Source organism: Enoplosus armatus, chromosome 6 (assembly GCF_043641665.1).
Source record: "Enoplosus armatus isolate fEnoArm2 chromosome 6, fEnoArm2.hap1, whole genome shotgun sequence".
NCBI classification, from domain to species: domain Eukaryota; kingdom Metazoa; phylum Chordata; class Actinopteri; order Centrarchiformes; family Enoplosidae; genus Enoplosus; species Enoplosus armatus.
Genome location: NC_092185.1, coordinates 2,010,356 through 2,031,173, shown reverse-complemented (window position 1 = coordinate 2,031,173; position 20,818 = coordinate 2,010,356). Strand labels below are relative to the sequence as shown.

General features: G+C 44.4%; 1 protein-coding gene across 1 annotated transcript; it reads left to right on the top strand.

The window, feature by feature from the left end:
* Positions 1 to 1,003: 1,003 nt before the first annotated feature.
* Positions 1,004 to 20,265, top strand: hsd17b12a (hydroxysteroid (17-beta) dehydrogenase 12a). Its single transcript, XM_070907034.1, has 11 exons — positions 1,004 to 1,224; positions 12,121 to 12,167; positions 12,791 to 12,866; positions 14,475 to 14,582; positions 15,490 to 15,554; positions 15,664 to 15,708; positions 16,153 to 16,187; positions 17,127 to 17,208; positions 17,384 to 17,449; positions 18,379 to 18,528; positions 18,900 to 20,265. Exons 1-11 carry the CDS (start codon positions 1,047 to 1,049, stop codon positions 19,038 to 19,040), a joined length of 993 nt encoding a protein of 330 aa, XP_070763135.1. The 5' UTR covers positions 1,004 to 1,046; the 3' UTR covers positions 19,041 to 20,265.
* Positions 20,266 to 20,818: the final 553 nt, after the last annotated feature.

Sequence of the window (20,818 nt, the reverse complement as noted above, 5' to 3'; positions counted from 1 at the left end):
GACAGCCGGTTGTGCTGAAACCTCCAGCGTCTGTAAGCATGACTGGTTTATTCATGTGCATGAAATGTTCAAAAAAAGTTCAAAATAAAGCTGTGGAAATTCACATGCCTGTCTCAGTGTTTATGTAACACACACACCACATCTCCTCCCCCCCTCCTCAGTGTTTGGGATGAGGAACTTACTACGATGGGGACAATCTCGCGAGAGTGTCTGAAAAGCGAGAGTGTGGCTGGGGATTGTAGTTTTCTTCCTCCTGGGGCGCCTGTAGTCGCGCGTGTTGCGGCAGAGGCGAGTGTGGAGGAGTAATCTGGCGCAACACGGAGGAATCTGTGCGCTAAGATGCTTCACTGCACCCGCTTGCTCGTGTTTCGGTGGTTATCGGCAGTATGATGCAGGCAGAATACCTAAAATAGACGAGTGACTCATGTCTAGGTGGGAGCAGGCTGACCTCACAGACTGGCATCCCTCTCGCCAATAAACTGTCTCCAAGCACTCTCCAAGGGGCGGGAGGACGCGCACATCTTTCACCAATGAGAGCATCCTTTCATTCATAAAGTGGTGTGGGCAGTTTTTTTCCGAAAGCGTGGGTTTGGAGGGTTTCATAATCCTGACTGAAACCGACAAACCTGCTCTGGCGAGAGCCAATGACAGCCTCCGGATGGTGGCTGCCGTAATGTTTGCCCAATCGCTCCTCATCCCGGTCTCCCTTTGACCCACCCTGCTTCATACAGAAAATCGAATGAATGGGGGAAGCTCTGGACTTGATTGACATGCAAATGCACCAACCGGCGCGGCGGATCGGCCGAGAGACAGCTACTGCAGCCAGAGCAGAGAAGGGGGGGGCGGGGCGGAGTAGGAGGTGGGCGGTGCACTTTAAATCAGGCTAGACAAGTGTTGGGGGAGTTGGGGGAGTGTGTGTGATGCTACAACCTCCTTATAAAGGGACTCTCTCTCACGTTGTGGCTTGGAAATTAGAGCACATTGCCTAAAATTGAGGTCTCCACACACACACTCTCACACACGCCGAGTCACCGGGAGCCGCTGCCATGAACTGGATGAACGTTGAGGAGACGCTCCGCAGGGCCGAGACGCCTCTCTTCTGGGTCGGCGCGTTCGCTGTGGCCTCCCTGGCGCTGTGGCTGCTCTACAGGCTGCTCTCAGGCATTAGGATCTGGGTCTTGGGAAACGGGCAGCTGCTGTCTCCGAAGCTGGGCAAATGGGCAGGTGAGTTGGGTCACATCAATTTCCACGCCACCTACATCACGGTCACGAAGAGGGCAGCTCAGAGGTAGGCAGGTGGAGCCGACGTGCAAACACCAGAATTAGGTTAGTGAGCTCAAACTTCACTTTGGCACAAAGAAGAGCTGCATTCCGGTGCGTTTTTTGTGCCTTAATTCAAGGGGAGGCTGGTGTTGCGTAACAAACGCAGGTAAGCAGCTGATTGACTGACAAGATAATGCTCCTTATTAGCTCAATTGGCTTTTTTTTTCCCCGCGTCAAACACAGCACCGTCTGCTGCCAGCTCCAGTCAGCGTTTTCACCCACATTTGGAGCGGCAGGGGGATGCCCCACATTGGTGAGCCAGGAGCCAAATTGCGCAGGCTATGCGCACTTTTCAGAGAGCTGTTTTATGTGGGTGAGCTCTCAGCCAGCGCACTACTGAACCACATTAGCCCATCCGCATGATGTATGACAAACCCATATGCCCAATTAAAACGTGACCTACATCTCGATCATTTCCACAGCTTTTCTCATCGGTAGTTTGTCCCACAGTGTGACTCTCGTGTTGACGATCTGTCCGCTCACTTTGTGCATTGATGTATTCAGGCGCTGTTTTTTTGTCATGCTTTTGTTTCTGTCGTCGGTGTCTTTCCAGTCATTGCTTGTCACATTTCCTTGTCTACATCTGCTTGGATGAGATTAAAACGTCTTTAATTGGATTTGACTCTGTGATATACTTTTCACAACGTGCTTGGCCAAACAGGAGCGAGCCCCCCCTGTCAAATCGAAGTGTATTTTGGTCTGGTAGAGACTAGTCTCTCAGGAATCGCCCTGCCATGGCTTGACCCACTTCTCCAGTCTCTTATTTGGAGAAGACTGCTGCGTCTGGAGCCTCTTGCTGCGCAATCAGCCGAGCGCTCCCCTTCGCATCGGGATAGGTTGATAATCTCTTTAACACCCCAAAAACCAGGCGACCCGGATGATATGTCTTTTTTTTTTTTTCTTCAATAACCCAGATGTGTATCTGCATCGTGACGCACTTTGCCTACAAATCGTCTTCTTTTTTTTTATGAATGGGGTGTTTAATTGATGCCATAAGAGGGGATGAAAAACACATGACGCAAAGGTAGGGTGCCTTTAGGAATGACTAATGTACCTTTTTTAGTGATTCTGCTGGAATATGCGGAGGAATACCGGTGCACACCGATGAGTCATGCGCTTGTTCATCGCCTCGTCATCCATTGGTCATATAGAAATTGTCACCCCCTCCTCCTCCTCCTCCTCCTCCTCCCCATTCACTCCACCTCCAGCACCCCCAGTATCTTGTCTTATGTAGCTCTAACTTCGCATTAGAGGTTTCCTTCTTGCACTTACACCAAAAATGATTCCTCCTGCTCATTTGTGGTGCAGTAAAGAAGCTTTCTTAGAGGTTTCATAAAGGGTCACATGTAATCCCTGTGATGCTGTAGGATCAGTGTTTTTAGAAATGTTTTAAATTAAAGAAACCTTTTTAGAAAGGATGGTTATTCAACTAAGGCTAAACAATATACCTCTCCACACCAGCCACATTTATTCTTGTATGCCACTCCCTGAAACCAGTTGCTGCCACCAGTCTGACAAGTCTGGCTTTCATTACCAATCACAACAGTTGGAGCCATGGCAGAGGGGGGGTGGAGGTGGGGGTGGGGGTGGGGGGGTGAGGTGGGTGTGTGTGTGTGTGTGTGTCCTCAGCTGGTTGTACCAGATGTGCAGGTCTGACCAGGTTAGGCAGTGGTGTGATTTCCTTTCCACACGTCAAGAGGTGCGACTCCTTGTCTCCACCTTTTCACTGAAGCACCTGTTGCAACAAGTTCAGCCTCTAACGCTTGAACAGGCTCGTAGTTGTCTCTTTATTTTAATGCACAATAAGCAGCAGGAGAGTAATATGTGGAGTCCTGTTGAGCTGTAGTGTCTAGCTGCTCCAATCTTCAATCATTTTACCTTTTTTTCCTCCACATCTCCCCTGAATCAGAGCTGTGCAGTTGCATCACAGTGCAGGTTAAGGTTTTGCACAAACCTTCAACTCGTGTATCCATGGCAGCTAATAATCACTGATATAAAGCGTCTGTGTGTATGCTTCTTCGTGTGATACGTCACCTGAATTGAGGTGTTGTCATTTTTAAATGCATGATTTTAAATAACCGTTGTTGGACTCAATAAGGTTTGTATTTAGACTTGAAATGACTGACTTTAGTTGAATTTATGTGACTATGTGAACAGGTTTGCTAGTCAAACAACCAGTAAACGATCACTCCAAGAAATGACATTCTTAGACTGACGTGCTTTCTAGAAAACAACGTGCCACGTTTGATGACTTGGCTCATCCTTTAAGCATGTGCTTTTTACAGTCCAGCTCTCACAACACAGGAGGCGACTGGTATTTCCTGGTCAGACAGGTTTGAGTGTGTGCTGAAGTTTGCCCAACAACCACGAAAACAAGGCCAGATAAGAGTTAATCCCTCCTCCCTTTGCAAGTAAAGGAAATTGGTATTTTAAGTTTGTTTGTTTTTTAAATTCTTGGTGGAGAGCTTTTCATGTACATCTTTGTGTCTTGTGTTGGGCTGAAGCTCTGCAGCTCTCTCATGCAGAGCAGAGCAGGGATTTCTCTGGAGTTCCTCTGCCAATGACTGGTCTTCCCCTCAGTGGATGAGACTCCTAGTGGTAGAAGAGGAGCACTGCAGCATGGGAGAAGGCGGCTTCCCCAGCCTCTCTGCTGCACTGTGCACCCTCCCTGCCAGCTCAATCCATGTCTGCAGCTCCGTTTTTCTTTCTTTTTTTTTTAAACATTGAGCGAAGGAATGGCAGTTCTTTCAGAGCACGACACATTTTTAGTCTTTCTCTGGAAAAGACCTGCAGAAAAAAGGGGAGATCCTACAGTTTTTGTTAGCAGTGTGCATAAATCTGGATTTCAAAAATGCATTTAGTCATTGAGTTAACATTTCTAAATGCTCTTTCTAGTATTTCATGATGTTTTTGCAGTTTTTTGTTATGATGCAGTGTTCAATATTTATGCTATTTATTTCCAGTGGAGCAGCTTTTCACTCTAACGTGTGGCAGTGCCCAGTTTTCTCCTCTCCGCTCACTCCCCTCTTAGCCCCCAGCATCCCTTATTATATAAGGGAGCCAGTGTCTGTTCTGTTGCGTGTGAGTAAAACTCCATTATAGGGAAGTCAATTAGACCAAAGGGAGCTTTTTGCAAGGGGGGTGGGTGGGTAGTGATGTGACATGCGCCCTGGAAGTGCCCCCTCCTCCCTTTTTGACATTAGAGTTTATTGAGAAAATGGTCCCATTATATAAGACGGATGCAGCCATTCATCAGGACAGCACAAGAGTGACAAAGACTTGGGTCAGCACTTACGCAAGAATTTAGTTGAGTTTGATTCGGCTCCAGGAATAAACATTCAAGGCGTGCGAGTTTAGTAACACAAGCTGCGGGCCAACCGGAGTTAAAGAGCGGTGTTAATTATGAGAGAATCATTTTCAGTTGGTTTTTTATGAATAGGAATTAGGCTTCATTCACAGTAAAATGCACATATGTGAATGAAAGTTGTCCGTGTGTGTTTCAACTGAGGCAGGGTCTCCACTTCATCCTTGTGAATGTGCTTCCCCCTAGTGCTTTGTATGAGTGAGAGTGTGTGTGTGTGTGTGTGTGTGTGTGGGCGGAGAGAGAGAACACTGCTGTTCATGTGATGAACACGCTCTGTGACACGTGCTGGAGCCGGGGATGCTGGGTAAAAAAAAAAAAAAAAAAAAAAATCCTCTGCATCTCCCTCATTTCAAGCTCTTCGCACCCCCCCCCCCTCCCTCCACCCCCACCCCTGCTCCATCTCACCCAGCTCCCCATCCAGCCAGTGTGTGCATCTGTTTGCACTCTCTTTGAGGCTACAGTACCATCTTCCTCTGAGGATGTTCTCGTCTCAGTTTCATTTTTCTCACATTCTCCATCCGTCTCCCTTTAGCTCATCTAACTCCTTCTCAGTGTCCTGTGACCCCCCCCCCCCCCCCCCCATTCAGTTTGTTCTCCAATTCAACATGCAAGAAAGACATCTATTTGTAATGTTTAACTCTTAATACTGTAGCTTCACAAACACTAAGATGATGCTTTTCTTTGTCATATTTTCTAAAATTATTTGTTACCGCTGAGACGACATGAACAGTTTAAGACGTCATTTCTGGATCCAGTAACTTGTGATTGACGTTGGTCATTATTTTTAACTTTCTTTAAACGAAAGATGAGGTCTAGGCCTGCAACAAATGATTATTTCATTGTTAATTAATCAGCCGATTATATTCCTAATGCCTATACAATTTCCAAATGCCCATAATGACATCTTCAGATTGCTGGTGTGTAAAACCCAAAGATAATCGGGTTTACTCTCATCGGCAAAGAAAAGCCACAAATCCTCACAGTTGGAGAAGCTGGAAACGGGGAATGTTTGATATTTTTGCTTGAAAAATAATTTGATTCATTACTAAAATAGTTGCAGATAAATGTGATGCGTTCCCAGAAATGGACCCTTTTCACAAACTATTCCAAGTTGAAGCACCAGCACCTCTTAAAATACCTCTCTGTTGTTATGTGCACATTGGGCCTTTTTAAACCATGCGTTCTTACTATGAGCTTTGTTTAACGTAATCCAAGTTCCAAGGCGTCGTGTACAGTAGCTGCTCAGTGATCTAAACACACAATACTGGACCACCAGCATATTTGGAGTCTGTGGTTTATTGCCTCGTGTACAGTGATACCTTGCTGCATTGGTTGCAGTCCAACATGCCAGAAAGGCAGGTTGTTCAGTTGTGAGTATCTATTGAAATGTACTTTGAGGTGTTTGCGTCAGTCATTCTTGGACGAACCTGCAAAGAAGAATGTGTGATGTCGTCACCTAACCTCAGTAGAAGATACAAGCAACATCTTTCACGTAATACAAGTTTGGACAAACTCGTGCATAAGAACGCTGGTGTGCAAGAGCTTTATGTCGCTTTAGAACTTTGTTTTTGCTGTGTGGTTATTTATAGTTTGTGATGTGATTTGGCTGTAAGCTGATAAGTAGAAACCCTTAATGGATGAACTGTCTGTTCAGAGTAGAAATCAGCAGCATAACATGACATCATGGATGCAGGTGTATTTGTTGCCAAGACATGTTTCAGGACACGAGTCTTTTGAATACAAGTTACCTTTTTTAAAAGTATCATTACGTTTTGTAGATGAACTCCACAAATGTTAGGGATGTAAATGGTACAATAGACCTGGTCAGTCATGCAGCCGTATGCGGGTTCACCGGCCGAGACTCCAGCAGGTGATTTCACTGATTAACACCTTCAGCCGGAGAGGACGGACTGATAGAGTGAAATCACCTGCTGAAGGCTTCCTTTTGAAATGAAAACCTCCACACAGTACAGTCTGTCCTTAACGGCACACGGTCAAATATCAAAGTTTGCTTCCTGCTCAAAAATCACCTTGTCGCAATCCAAATAGTTGTGGTGAAGGAAAATATTGATTTTTTTTTTTAAAACAAGGCATGTGACTGGAGGAGGGAGGGGGACGCGACTATTTCTGCTCTGTACCCAAATATAGATGCTGGTTCTATCTTGGGCAGCTCTGAAGTACATGTTCTCTTTTTCTCTCTTTCTCCGTCTCACCCTCCCTCCCCTCGTTTCTCCCCCGGCCCGATCAAGCTTTATTTTTGTCGACTTTTATATTACCCATGTGACTTTCCTCCCCTGCTATTTAAAGCAGTGTGTGTGTGTGTGTTTGAATGTAGAAGGTGGGCGGATGGAGAATGGGGTGTGTGTTTGGGTGGGGGTGGGGGTGGGGGGTGGTGGTGCTGTCTTTTGGATCTTCTGCTGCATCCCTCCCTCCCTCCCTCCCCATCATTTTCTTTTTCTCCCTCTGAGGTAGGAGGGGCTGCTCGTTGATAGGCGAGTTTGGGGTGCGACAGATTACATAACAGTACGTAACGAGAGCGGGGCATACAAGGACCGCAGTCTCTCCTCACTGAGAATCTTAATTGGGGATTTGGTGGTGGGGAGGGTTGAGGGGGGAGGGGTTTTTTGCGATCATTTTAGTTCTGTCTCGCTCTCTTTGCATAGGAAGTTGAATCTTCCAAAAAAACAAAAACAAAGTCAAAACCATGCCAGCTTTCTCTACAACTGAACACTAGATCAGCACACCTTCATCTCCAGAGCCAATAATCAGTGAATGAATAGAAATCTGACTCTCCATATTCATAAAGATTTGAGGTTTTCTTTTGTCTTTTTTAATGTCAGCTGCTCATCCTCACACACGTGCCTTCTCATGCAGCCCACGTCAATCTGAATCAAAGATTTTTCACGAGTATCAGCAGTTAGAGCTTCGTGGTCGCCCTGTTCTTTTTCCACTGCTCATCAGATCAGATGTTCTGGGGGTTTTTTTTCTCCCAGCCTGCAGTACTCATGCTGGCATCTGGGCTTTAGGTGGAGGGCTAAGGATGCAGCAGCAGCAGCAGCAGCAGCAGCAGCAGCAGCCTGGTCGTCGTGGTGATGATGATGGTGGTGGGGGATCTTGTTGGTATTCAGGTGCTGCGGCAGGCAGGCAGGCAGGCAGGCAGGCAGGCAGGCAGCTCCCAGACGAGGCAGTGCAGCCGCGCTGCTATTTTTACTCCTCCTGCTGCTTTTTTTAGACCTTCGGAATAGTGAGCAGGCAGGGGCTGCTCCACTGCTGAGGAGGGAGGGAGGGAGGGAGACAGAAAAGGCTGGGGGATGTCAATACCTCTGGACGTGATGTGCAGTATTAAGCACAGCAGAGCTGCGGCGCAAATGCGCCCCCGTCAGGGCGCTTCAGAGCCAGCATGGTGGACCAGTTCTCTCAGAGGCGTTGAAATGGGGGAAACTGGGTTCAGAGCGGTGTTGCTGGGAATGAATGAAAGGCAGCAGTGCACACACACACACACACACACGCATACGTTCATGGATTCACACGGTCTCAGAAATCTCTGTCACATTTTATGTCATTGTGCTCTTCGCTGTGGTGCCTGGCTGCCCCATCAACACTCACCTTTTGTTGTCGGTGTGTGTGCGTCTCCCGAGCGTCAGTAGTGCTGCTGTCAGTCACGTGCTTGCTTGCGTAGACCCTTTTTGTTACATTACATCTGTGTGTGTCACACATGTAATGCGTTGCTCACGTGAGGGGAATTAAATCTGTGTGTGTGTGTGTGTGTGTGGCTGAACTGAACAGTGGTATTTTTGGACATTGTGTTCTGTTTGTACATCAGTTGAAGAGTTGAATTATATTTGACTTATATTTCCTCTTATTTCCGCAGTGTCTCTTCATCATTGAAGGCAACCCTTCAGTGATGATGATGATGATTATAGGTGAAACAATTGGCATCAAATTTCATGATAATTTCTTGTCTTTTTTTCCCCATAAATCCCTGAATTATTATCGGTTACTTGGCTTAGAATTTCCCAGAATACTTTCTTTGTTCTTGTATTCGTTGCACTAATGATGGCTGATAGCAACTCAGATGGAAAAAGGAAATGTATTAAGACTCGAGAGAAACTCCGTGTCCTCGTCCCACTGTACCAGCCCCCCCCCCCCGCCTTGTTACACACACACATAAACACACACTGCACTCTCACTCACTCCCTAGACAACGTTTATTGAGAAAATGGTACTTTTATATAATGAGTGGGAGGAGTGTAGTCATTCATAAGTAAAGCACGAGGATTTGGGAGGGATGTGGGGAGGGGGCATTAGGCCTGGGGAAGGAGGGGGTTGGTAGACAAATGCACAGTGGAGTCCTTAGTGGCGATGGCAATCATTCCTGAGTTCTGATGTTCTGAGTTTATTTCTCTCTTTGTTTCATCCAGCTGTTCACATTTCTTTAGTTGATGGAGGGATTATTCACAAACAAACAAATCCACAGCCCTGATTGGCTGACAGCAGCATCTCCACTAATTCCAATGGCACAGACCGGCAGAGGTTTTCCACTCGAAATGCTAACAGGAAGGATTTTAGTCGTTGTTTAGTGATGAGCCAATCAAAGCCCTCGTCCTTTTTTTTTTTTTTTAGATTTCATGAATGGTAAATGAATGATGAATAGTATGCATAGCCTGAACACACACACACACACACACACACACACACCGCTAAGTACCTTTTGTTCTTTACTGTCATGTCTAAGTTCAAAAGGTGATGCTGCACCTGCATTTTAATCACATAATACATTCTTGCACGCTCTCTCCTCCACAAGGGCTGAAGCTGAAACTGTGATGCTGCACACATTCTCACACCAGGTGCAGAAACTCAGGCACGCAGGTGAACGGCATGCGTCCCAGCTGCCTTTCTGTGTGGTTTACGTGTTGTCCCATGTGACAGGAATGTGGCCGGTGCCTCGAGGCTCCCCTTGTTGTGTTCTACGTGTGTTGTCTTTTTTTTTGTTCTTTCTAGTTGTGAGTTTCAGCTGACACTGTCTGTCATTTCTTCCTCGAAGGTATGTGAGGCCTGGTTAGAGAAGAATCGTAGGTCTTTTCTTCACCTGTTGGTACAAGATGTCTCCGAGCTTGTCGTGCTGTTGCCATCTAGCAACCTTGTAACTCCAGTCGTGTAGATTTGTTTCCTCTCCTTTTGTGTTCGTTACACTCCTTCTACGCTCATCAGATAAACTCTACACTTGCATGATTGTCGCCTGAAAAGATTTTTACAGTGTGTAATAGATGTGGTTTTCACCTGCCAGCCATGATATGTAATATTTCCAGTGTCATTTTGGCATCTGTGTGGTGGGTGTGTGTAGAATATGAGCCCTGTAGTTCATTAAAACCAGTAAGCTGTAGTCACTTCTCTAGATTATATTAGGAAAAAGAGACTTTTATGTCGAGGTGGTTGTTGTCTTTTTTTTTTTTTTTTCCCCCCTCAGCCATTTTACTTTGCAGCGAGTGAAGCGTCTCCCTGCCTCTGTTTGCCCCCACCTGCATCTGCAGCGAGAGCCCGGTTTGGTACAGCCCGGACCCATTGAGGCTTTTCTGCCACGGAGCATTTCATTCTTAACACGGGGGAGGTTTAAAAATAACCAGGGATTCTGCTCTCTTTTCACTTTTGACTTTGTGCTACTCTCTCTCTCTCTCGCTCTCCCTCCTCTTCTCTCATTCACTCACTTGCCCCCCCCCCCTCCTCCTCTCCTCCACTGCCATCTCTATTCTGTCTCTTTCTCCTTCACTCATTCGCTCTCTTGCTTCGCTCCAGTTCTATTTTTAGCCGCCCCTAGGATCCCTCCTCACCCCCCGTCCCCCCCCCCACCCTCTCTACCCCACCTCACCCTCCTCCTTTCTCCTGCTCCATGTTCGTCATCACTCCCTCCTCTCTGCATCCCCTCTCTCATCTTGTCTCTTTTTCCTGCTCTCCAGCTCTTTGCCAGAGAATGTCCTCTACCTCTATTAATCTTTCATCAAGCTTTGCTAATAACATATTCATGATGCACAACTATGTGTGTGCGTGTATATATGTGAGTACCCTCAATCCCTCCTCACCACCACCACCCTTTTTGTTGTTTGATTTGTGTCCGTTACTCCACCTCCCTTGTTCTTCTTTCCCTTCCTCCTTCCATCCTCCGTCAGTCAAGAAGGAGCTGGGGTTGATGGGCAGTGAAGGTTTAAAAATAGCCCTGCTTGCTTGACAAGGTGAGGAGAACTCTGAACACAAGAAGAACATCAGCTCCTCTCCGTGTCTTCGTCTCCCCACGCTGCGGCCACTTCACCATCTTTTGTTGTGCTTCTATGAAATCTTTCCTCCGCTTTTACCAAACTGTTGTGGTCCGTCCTCAGTCCTGCAGAACTACAGATACACTTGATTTAACCTTTCCAATCGGATTAGCCAGTATACTAAAGTGATTCAAGACTGCGTTCATGTGCAAAAAAAAAAAAAAAAAAAGAAAATCATATTGTCTTGCGTCACAGGAGCTGCTTCCTGTGAGGTGTCAGTGGGTGTTGAGGGCTTTGTGAATCCTATACTGCCTTCTGTCTTTGTTCTGCTTCAATCTATACCATCTTATCTCGGCCTCTTTACAATCTCCGTCCCTTTTTTGTCTTTGTAGCGTAATCTTTGTGATTTGACTCCTATCTATTCTATCTTGGGTTGTATTATATGCATCTCTGCTCCAAAATCGTCCTGCACGCTCTCTTTTGGGTGCACTTTGAGAATGGACACCCTGTAAGCATCTCATCCAAAAGAAAACGCTATTTGACTCATGGGGAAAAAGTTGTCATTGTAGAGCTGAGAGAGAGCCTTTCCTAAATAGCAGGTGAATAGTATTGCCGGGTGTGTCCACCAACGGATTTGCTTAACGTGATGAAAGCCTTCATGCGATTGTCCCGTCTGTCACATGTGAAGAGCCACGGGCTAAACTCCTAAAGCTCTGAGCTGGAAGTGGTCAAACCTGATGTGAAGCTGTGTCGTAAGCCTCTGAACAAAGAGGATCATATCTTTGTGTGTGTGTTTTCATGTGCGACTGTCGCAAGATGCAAAGATAACAGAAACCGTGAAGATTGTTGGATGTGCTAGAGTAATGAGTCAGTGCAGCGTGACTTGTTGTGTTGCTGATGTAATGTGACTTTGAGGGCATTTGACAGGGTTGGAGTAAGTTTACCAAGATGCACAATAAGAAGTGGAGCCATGGTTTCTTTCAGATCAACTACTCTCAAGGAAGATGAACCATTCTGGGATTTTCTTTTTTTTTTTACTTTTGGGGGGGCCTTGAAGAACAGCTACTCCCTCATTAGTTGAACAGAAATTGACTTGACCCTCGCCCGGTTACATATCATGTGAGTGTTGTGAAGAGAACCTATACCAACCTCCAACCAACCTCTCTTTCTTCTGTCTCTCTCCAGTTGTGACGGGAGCCACGGATGGAATCGGGAAATCCTATGCGGAGGAGGTGAGGCTCCTGGACCCTTTTTTTATTTATTTCTTTCATGGAAAAGCTGTGACTCATGCATACACACAGACACACCGTGTTCGCTCGTAGGCCACACACACACACACACACACACACACACACTTACTTCAATACAGGCTCGTCAACAAGGGCTCATACGGAGGTAACAAGCACACGTTGAATAGGGGCTACCCTGCCACGTGTTTGCCCATACTTGTGTGGGTGTGCTGGCTGTATAATGTAGTCATGTAGGACCTTTGACTCATGCTGTTGCTGTTGGTGCTACAGTGGAGCTAGCCGCTTGTCACGCAACGCTAGGCCACCATTTTATCCAGTGTATTACGTCATGCAGGGTTTGTAGGCATGTTACTGGTTATGTAGAAGCGCTCGACGTGACTGCTGCTCTCACATGCAACATGATGAATCCACCTCTGTGCTCTTAAGCACATCATTTCAAATAATTCGAATTGCACAAGCAGATTTGCTCGATGCACAGCAGTGAGACAAAAATATGTGATTTCTGGATACTGAAATTAAAAATTGCCATCTGTAGTTGTAGTTATAAGACGTTGCCCTCAATATAGTCAAACTTGATCTGTTACTAACGGGTATTTCCTTTCTAGCTGGCTCGTCGAGGATTTGCCATGATGTTGATCAGTCGCTCCCAGGACAAGCTGGATGACGTGGCCAGGTCACTTGGTAAGTGTGTGTGTGTGCAGAACATCATGGAAACCTGTTCGGGGTTGAGAGCACAGTGAGTGGGCTGAAGAGGATGTGTGTAGGGGCAGCCAGTGACGCGCAACCTCCCACCCCGTCGGCTACAGGGTTTCCCAGGCCTGAAAATAATCACTGCGTCTGTCCTGAGGACAAATACGAGTTAGGAAAGTTAGTAGATCTGCATCTTTTTGTTGCAACACAGAGTGAAACATCTAAAATAAACTTCTGCTGTTTTGTCATTCTGTGAGTAGTTTCACTATTCACATTTATTCCCTAAATACCATTTTTTTTTTTTTCACACTCCTTTGCATCCTGCCAAGTCATGCCTTTTGTTCTGTTTGAGTGCAGGTGAATTGGAAAACATGCAGCCAACAAAGCAGGCTGTGTTTTTACGGCCTCACAGTTAGTGTGAAGATCCAGATTAAATATCTGGCCTGAAGAAACCTGCTCCTAGTTTAAAAACAAGCCAGGCTTTCCTCATTCAAGTCTGCACAGAATGAACAAACCAATAGAAAATGAGCGTCCATTTGAAAGGAAAAACTTTTTTTCTTTTCCTTGCTGGCCTGTGTCCAGATTTTAACAGAGACTGAATGGTGAGGGCCCCCCCCTCCTGTTCAAATAGTGCCCTCTCCCTGACTCGCTCTCTTTCCATCTGTCTCTGACGTATCCCACAGCGCAATTTCCCCTGTCGTGCTTCAAGTCCACAGAGGGGGCTGATGGGTAGTCACGAGCAAGGTGCGGCGTGCCAAACTCTGGCACTCCTCCCTCACGATTAGTCTGACAAAACCGCCCTCCTTAGCATGTAACCCGGCAACCCAACCTGTCCCACCTATAATTTCATTGTCGTAAATGTTTCTCCTGCAAGCATCTCATTTGACTCTTGATCGCACCTACCTGGCAACCCTAAATTACGTCTCCAATTTGGCAACCTCAGCCTTATTATTTCTGCTTCTTTGCCACCATCTCCGAAGCTGCTTTTATCATTTTCTTTTACACGGACTCACAGTGGTTGTGATCACTAATAAACAATCTGAACTGGATATACATTGCAGGGAGGCTCCATCACTCACACTCACCTCACATCCCCCCCCCTCCTGTTTATCTTGTCTCAACTCTGAACATACACTGACACACTTTACCGAGGCACATCCCAGGAATTTTCCTCTTATAACTCCCCCCGCCACCTATCAGCTAAACGAGTCTTTGGACAATAAATTCTAATTGCAGTAGGCGCGTCAAACATGACGAGGGAGTGGAGGGAGGAGGGGAGGGGGACAAGATCGCTCGGCTGGTTTGTTGGTACGCAGTGCCCTCTTCAGTTCAAGTCTGCCAGTGACTGGCTGCATGCTCCATTCATTTGAATGAATCCAGGGTTTTGAAACGGGGGATTGCTCTGTTGTTGGGCCATGTAATGCTGGCTGACTTGTGACACACTGAATGCATGATTGAAGATGAATGATCTTAAACATGCGTCCTTTTGAGCTTTGATGATATCACAACTGTACAATATAACTTTCATTGCTCCATTGCCGTGCACAGATATCATTTTAAAATGTTGTGATTAATGGACACTTGTTTCTCCCTTCACAGAGGAGCAGTATAAAGTGAAGACCAGGACCATTGCAGTGGACTTTGGAAAGGCAGACATCTACTCCAAGATCGAGGCGGGGCTGACTGGTCTAGAGATTGGTGTTCTTGGTAAGAGCTGATTTTAAGTCGGTGTGTTCATCCATCCTAGCGCTCCGTCCAGGGATGACTTACAGGCACCATTTGCATGTCGACATATCTGGAAGAAGATGAGAAGATGAGAAGATCCTAAGTGACAGTACAAGACAAAACCTACATTACTGAACAATAAATATTTGACATTCACTTGCTTTGTATATTCAAGCAGCATGAAATGCATTGTGTTCACAGCAGGAGGTGAGACGTTTGTAGAGTCATTAGTATTCAAAATAATTTTGAGGTTGAAGGGTGTGTTTCAATGTAAGGTGGTGTGATCTGATTCTCTCTGAACAGTAACAGAGTAACCTCTGTTTTAAAGTCACAACATTTAGATGCTTGAACTGACTGCAGTGTGCACTTTGTTGACTGAGGTCATGTTTAAGGTCTGGTTGAATAATCATGACATCGTACTGAAGGAGAACCCAAAGGATGAATTCTCTTTTTTTTTTTGTGCATGAAAAATGTTTTTGAGGCATGCATCTTTTTAAAAGTCCGAGCTTTAGAGACTTTTCAGAAAACACAATTTTGACACAGATATCTCGACTCTGACAGCTGGAATTTTAGTGCATCTTAATAACACAGATGCAGTAAAATTCCAGCTGTCGGTCTACATTTCAGACGTTTAGACTGAAGAGTTCACATTGTACTTTTAAGTTGAACATTTAAGGAACTCTTTGTCCTTTTTTATGATGCCAATTGTGCTCCACTGGTTGTGAGGTGTGGCTGTGTCTAGTGAGGAGGAAATGCCGGTTTCTATCTTGTTTGCTTTTGCTGCCACCTTATGGTAGAAGTTTTAAGCTAGTTTGATAAATCCATCATCAGGTTATTCTGTGAAAACAGTAGAATAATTGCTTATTTTCCTTTTGTTTCTCTTCAACAGTGAATAATGTTGGTGTGTCCTACCCCTATCCTGAGTACTACCTCCATATTCCTGATCTGGACAATGTGAGTTTACTTATTTCATCTCTGCCCATCACCTGCTTCCTTCCTCTCTGCTGTGTGAACATATCATTCTATACGTGAGTGTTTAGCTGACCGGTGCCTTCTGTTTCAGTTTATCACAAATATGATCAACGTCAACATGACCTCAGTGTGCCAGGTAAGTTTCTCTGTCGTGCCCACTTTTGCTCTTCAGGGAGGAAATATTCAGTCATCACAAACTACATATTTATATCTCGTCCCAAGTGTTTGTTTAAAGTTGATCCGTGGGAATCTTTCCTCCTCACTTTTCCCCCTTTTTGTTCTTCTCCTTCTCTTCTTTTTTCTTTCTCCTCTTCTGCTGTTTCTACCATGGTACCTGCAGTGTCTCAGTTGTTCCCAAAGCAACGGTGGACTACACCAACGCTGTCTGTACTCGCCACCCACGCAACTCTCTCTCTGCCGGTCTCTGCCTGTCTCTCTCTCTCCCTCTTACTTTTAGTCTGTGTTTTTTTTTTTTAAATAAAACTCTTTGCTTCTTTCCTCTTGTTTCTCTTATTGACTTTTGTCATTGTTTTTTGTGTGATGGTTGCCGTTAACTGAGCTTGTGTTGTTGTTCTTTTAGATGACCCGCCTGGTGCTGCCCAGAATGGCTGAGAGGTGAGTTAAATGATGGGCTTCCATGTTTTGCGACATGACTGCAGTCGAATATCCGTGTCGTGAATAAAGCAGTGTGGCACAGGGAATCTCTCAAATTAAACAGAAACCTTTTTTTGTTTGTTTGTTTTCCAAGAACAGTTTTTGGAAGATGACACTTTATAAAGGTGACTCTTCTATCAGGAAGGGGGACAAGAAATCTTCACCAAGCCTTTTCCATCACTGCATCTCTTTTCCTCTCCTCCTTTGTTCGCAATGCTGACAAGCTTTCAATTCACACAAAGTGCTCTTCCCACCAGATTGGCTGCTCTGCTCCTATGTGACTCCTGCTGGCCAATAGCAGAGCAGGCACATTTGGTGCCGTGTGAGGCAGGAGCGTCGCTCCACTACATCACTGCAGCAACAGGCTGCCATGGCAACACACACGGCCACTACCACACTGTTTTTAGTTTGAGTGTGTGGAATGTCACTTTGTGTGTACTTGTCAGTGTGCTGAATGTGTATAGACACAGGGTTCCCACTGGCCTGGAAAATCATTGAAAGTTTGTGGATTTGTAGAGTGCGTACCATATCGAGGCTGAGTCCTTTCCGCAGAGGGTTTGAATCCACCTTTCCTGCCTCTCTCTATTGTCCTTTCAAATTGAGCAGAAATGCCCGCCAAAAAGGACTTTATGAAAATAAATGTATTGCACTGTTCTTGGATCAGTGCTTCACATCTTCAGGAAAGCCCTGTGATGTAGATTGTGTTGTTATGGCAGCAGTGTTGAAATTGAGGATTACGGCAGACTGACTTTATTTGACCGAAGTGAACCGTGAAACGTCTGGAATAGTTTTGAGTCCAGGAATTTCATTCAGTGAAAACGCTGAAATGTGACCGTTGCAGCCCTAAATGTTGTCTTGGCATCACAGACAAAATCTAAATCTACCTTGTGTTTTTCTCAGGTCCAAAGGAGTTATCCTCAACATCTCCTCTGCCAGCGGCATGTACCCCGTCCCTCTGCTTACAGTCTATTCTTCCACAAAGGTATGTGCAACACCTGTATTTGTCTGTCACTTAAATACATAAACAAGCAAGAATTCTCTCTGGAAACTGAGTTGTTTTCATCAAGCCAACCCCCCCCCCCTTTTTTGCCCCATTTGGAGGATGTGATAACAGACCAACATTTTAAAATCCATCTTTCATCCTTTTCTATGTGCAGGCCTTTGTGGATTTCTTCTCTCGTGGCCTTCAGGAGGAGTACAGGCGTCAGGGCATCATCATTCAGGTAAGTTGGGGGTTACCTGATGAGATGAGTCCTCCTCCCTGCGTAGGATGTTTTGCCCAAGGATGTGTTCTCAGTTGTGAGGACAGTCAAGTGTTTTGAGCCAGGCAGATGCTAGGATGAGGGAACTGTGAAACAACATTGTTTTCCTGCTCGAACTCTGAGAGACAGTAGCACAAACCACACCACTGCAGACCCAGTCTTCTCGAAGTTTGGACTGTGGCTTTAAATTTAAAATGGTTAACAAAAATGGAAATCATATAATTGAGGAACATGATCCATACATTTTTATTAGTTTTGCTTTAGACTCTGAAAAAAGGATATATAAGATCTGTCCATCTGATGCTTCCTAATTCAATTCCCTCCCAGATTAAATTTAAAAGAAAATACAAAATCCAAACTGTTGCTCAAGTCAGTCCCACCTGAAGTGAAGTGCATATACACATACATAGAAATACACATGCATGAATGATGCCTCTGATATACATTTTTACAGCAGAGGTATTTTTGAAAATGTTATTCCACTTGAAGCTTGTTTGTTCTGTTTTTAGCACCCTCTGTAGCAGTCGCTCATGTGCCACCTTGTGGTTGCAGCGTGTACAGCAGTTTCACCTCAGCAAAGCCGGAGTGTAATTTCACCCGACAGCCCCAGTCATCAGACCAGTTCACAGCAAAGAATTCATGTATTTTAAGTGCATCTTACAGTGCCATTGGTCAGCCTCCTCAGGTGGTGACACGATTTGCCATCATTTCAAAACTTATCATACAACTGAAGTTTGTCAATTAAATGAGGAAACGGGACACTTTATTCTAACCTGAGGAAGAACAAGGGATTCGTTTTATTTGAACTTTGTTTAAACTGTGGAAGGTTTTTATTGTTTTTAGATGTTCTTGAAGACCATTTCACACTGTTTCCCTTTGTCTTCCTGCAGAGCGTGCTGCCCTTCTTCGTGGCCACGAAAATGACTCGTATCAGGAAGCCCACCCTGGACAAGCCCACTCCAGAGCGCTATGTGGCAGCTGAGCTCGCCACTGTGGGTCTGCAGAGCCAGACCAATGGCTATTTCCCCCACGCTGTCATGGTAAGAAGTGGAAACCTCAAAATACTGAACCTATCCAAGAATACATTAAGTAAACTTCAATGTTGCTCTTGGTTATGAAATGTTAGACTTAACTACTGATTAATAGTTTAGTCTTAATTGTAATGCCCCTTGATGACTTTTAATGACATTTTATATTCAATTATTATATCGAATTAGGAGCATTGGATGTACTGTACGTCATGATTGACTTAAACAATGTTCAGGTCCTACAAATTAATATAATTGACCTTTTTCAAGACGTCTTGGAAAAGATTTTTAGCCAAATCATTTAATTAAAGATTAAAGCCTTAAAGTTTAAACTGATTATAAATCCATGCGCCTCTTTTGTTGTGCTGTTTCTTTCCTCACAGGGTTGGGTGACCACCAAGCTGGTGCCGAGCAGCTTAGTCATCTTCCTGGGAGCCAGGATGAACCGTCTGCAACGCACCGGGTACCTGCAGAGGAGGAAGCTGCGGGAGCAGAAGAACGGAGCAAATTTCAAGAGTGATTAGGAAAGACGGCTGACGAATCTGCAGGCCGCCACTCTGTTCTGACCCGGTGCAGCGTTTAAGGAGAAGAGAGATTGTGTTTGTATCTGAGCGATTGATCCTCCAGTTGCCTGAGATTTCACCTTGTGCCTTCAGTAAATGTGCACATCAAAGCATGTGTATGACTTTGTGTTTAGAGCAGCATCCTCTGCCCTCATGTGATTTGTCTGGAGAGAAATGGCCAAAGACGTCGGGAGCTGAAACGATAATAAAATGCTGCTCTTGGCAAAAGACATTAATACTTTTTGTCACTGACACTGATGGTGGAAATAATGCATCCAAAAAATTAGTGATTTGTTAACCCTGCTGTTGTAAGCAGTGGCAAATGGTGGTGGGCATCTTTTTTATATATATGTATAATTATTTATTTTATATTCATATGAACACACGAGCCAAACGCAGACCTTTAGACTACTTTCAACCTGTTTACAAAGCATTGAGCCATTTAAAGATGGCGACTTCTGCTTCCTATTGTCAGTTTACTTGCATTACTGAACTGTTATCATCATGCATTGGCTCTATGTTTTTCTATAATATTGTGTGTTGACATTATATTTAATATGATACTTTGTGGTGGGTTGTTGCACAAATGTGTCATTTCTAAACCAAAGTTTATAGTTATCATTCACTGTTTCATTAAACACAAGTGCCTTTCCATTGACATTAATGCTGGAACTGGTCAGATTCAATGAGTGGGTATCGACTAGTTAAAAATGTATTATGAAAGGATGTAATTCAACTGGTGCTATGTGCATGTGAAGTACACAGTTGCTTCATTTTCTGCCTCTTTTAATCAAAACGTAAACCTTTCACAGACAAAGGAAAACCTAATTTTGTTCATCCGGTGTGTTTTGAAAGGATTTAACAGGGATAGAGAATATTTTACATCGTTGCTGTAGCTGTGGTTTCACATTTACTTGCGGACTGGTTCACATACTACCAAATGTTTGCTGCAAAACAAGAGAACTGCTCCTCTTTACACAGTTGGCGCGCAATTGAATACCCCGTATGACTTGGTCTGACCTGTGCCTCAACTAAGCTGCCCTGTGAATGCTTTTCCTCTGTAAAGAGTCTTTTAATATGCTTGGAAATTAAGATTTGAATTTCTACATGTAAAATGCACTGTTTACATTTGTCTTGCTGGCAACTTATGTTTTATACCGTTTGTTAATAAAAGCTCTGGCATATAGCACAGTATTATGTGTTTTTTTTTTTCTTTTTCTAAAAGCTGAATCAAATGACAGACTTTTTGTGATATTGTTATTGGCTCAGTAACACTAAGTGAGATCTGGACAGTGGTGGAAGTACTCATATTCTTAAGTAAAAATGTTATTGGGTAAGTAAAAGTCCTGTACTTAAGCAAATGTGTATAATTATCAGTAAAATGTACTTTTTCCAAAAGTAGAAGTACTCATGCAGAGTGGCCTCTTTCAGAGTGTTTCACTGTATATATCATACTATTGGATTATTTTTAGTGTTGCAATAGCATGAATATTGTTGGTCATCAAGGTGGAGCTACTTTGAAGTACTTTAGATACTGTTGGGTAGTTTAATCTATAGCAATGTATCATATTTCAAAAACCTATGATATATTTTCAACTAAACATTTGCAAAGAAACTAGGTTAATGTAGTGGAGTGAAAAATAATATTTCCTTGTATGTGTAATGTAGTGGAGAGTACAAGTAACTCAAAACTGTACTTAAGTCCATTACTTAAGTAAATGTATTTAGTTACATTAGCC

What these genes read in the sequence shown, in the direction of transcription:
- hsd17b12a (XM_070907034.1), top strand. Translation starts at nt 1,047, where the DNA reads ATGAACTGGATGAACGTTGAGGAGACGCTCCGCAGGGCCGAGACGCCT. An exon ending in GAAGCTGGGCAAATGGGCAG is followed by an intron (nt 1,225 to 12,120) that starts GTGAGTTGGGTC and finishes GTCTCTCTCCAG; the next exon opens with TTGTGACGGGAGCCACGGAT. An exon ending in CTGCCCAGAATGGCTGAGAG is followed by an intron (nt 16,188 to 17,126) that starts GTGAGTTAAATG and finishes TGTTTTTCTCAG; the next exon opens with GTCCAAAGGAGTTATCCTCA.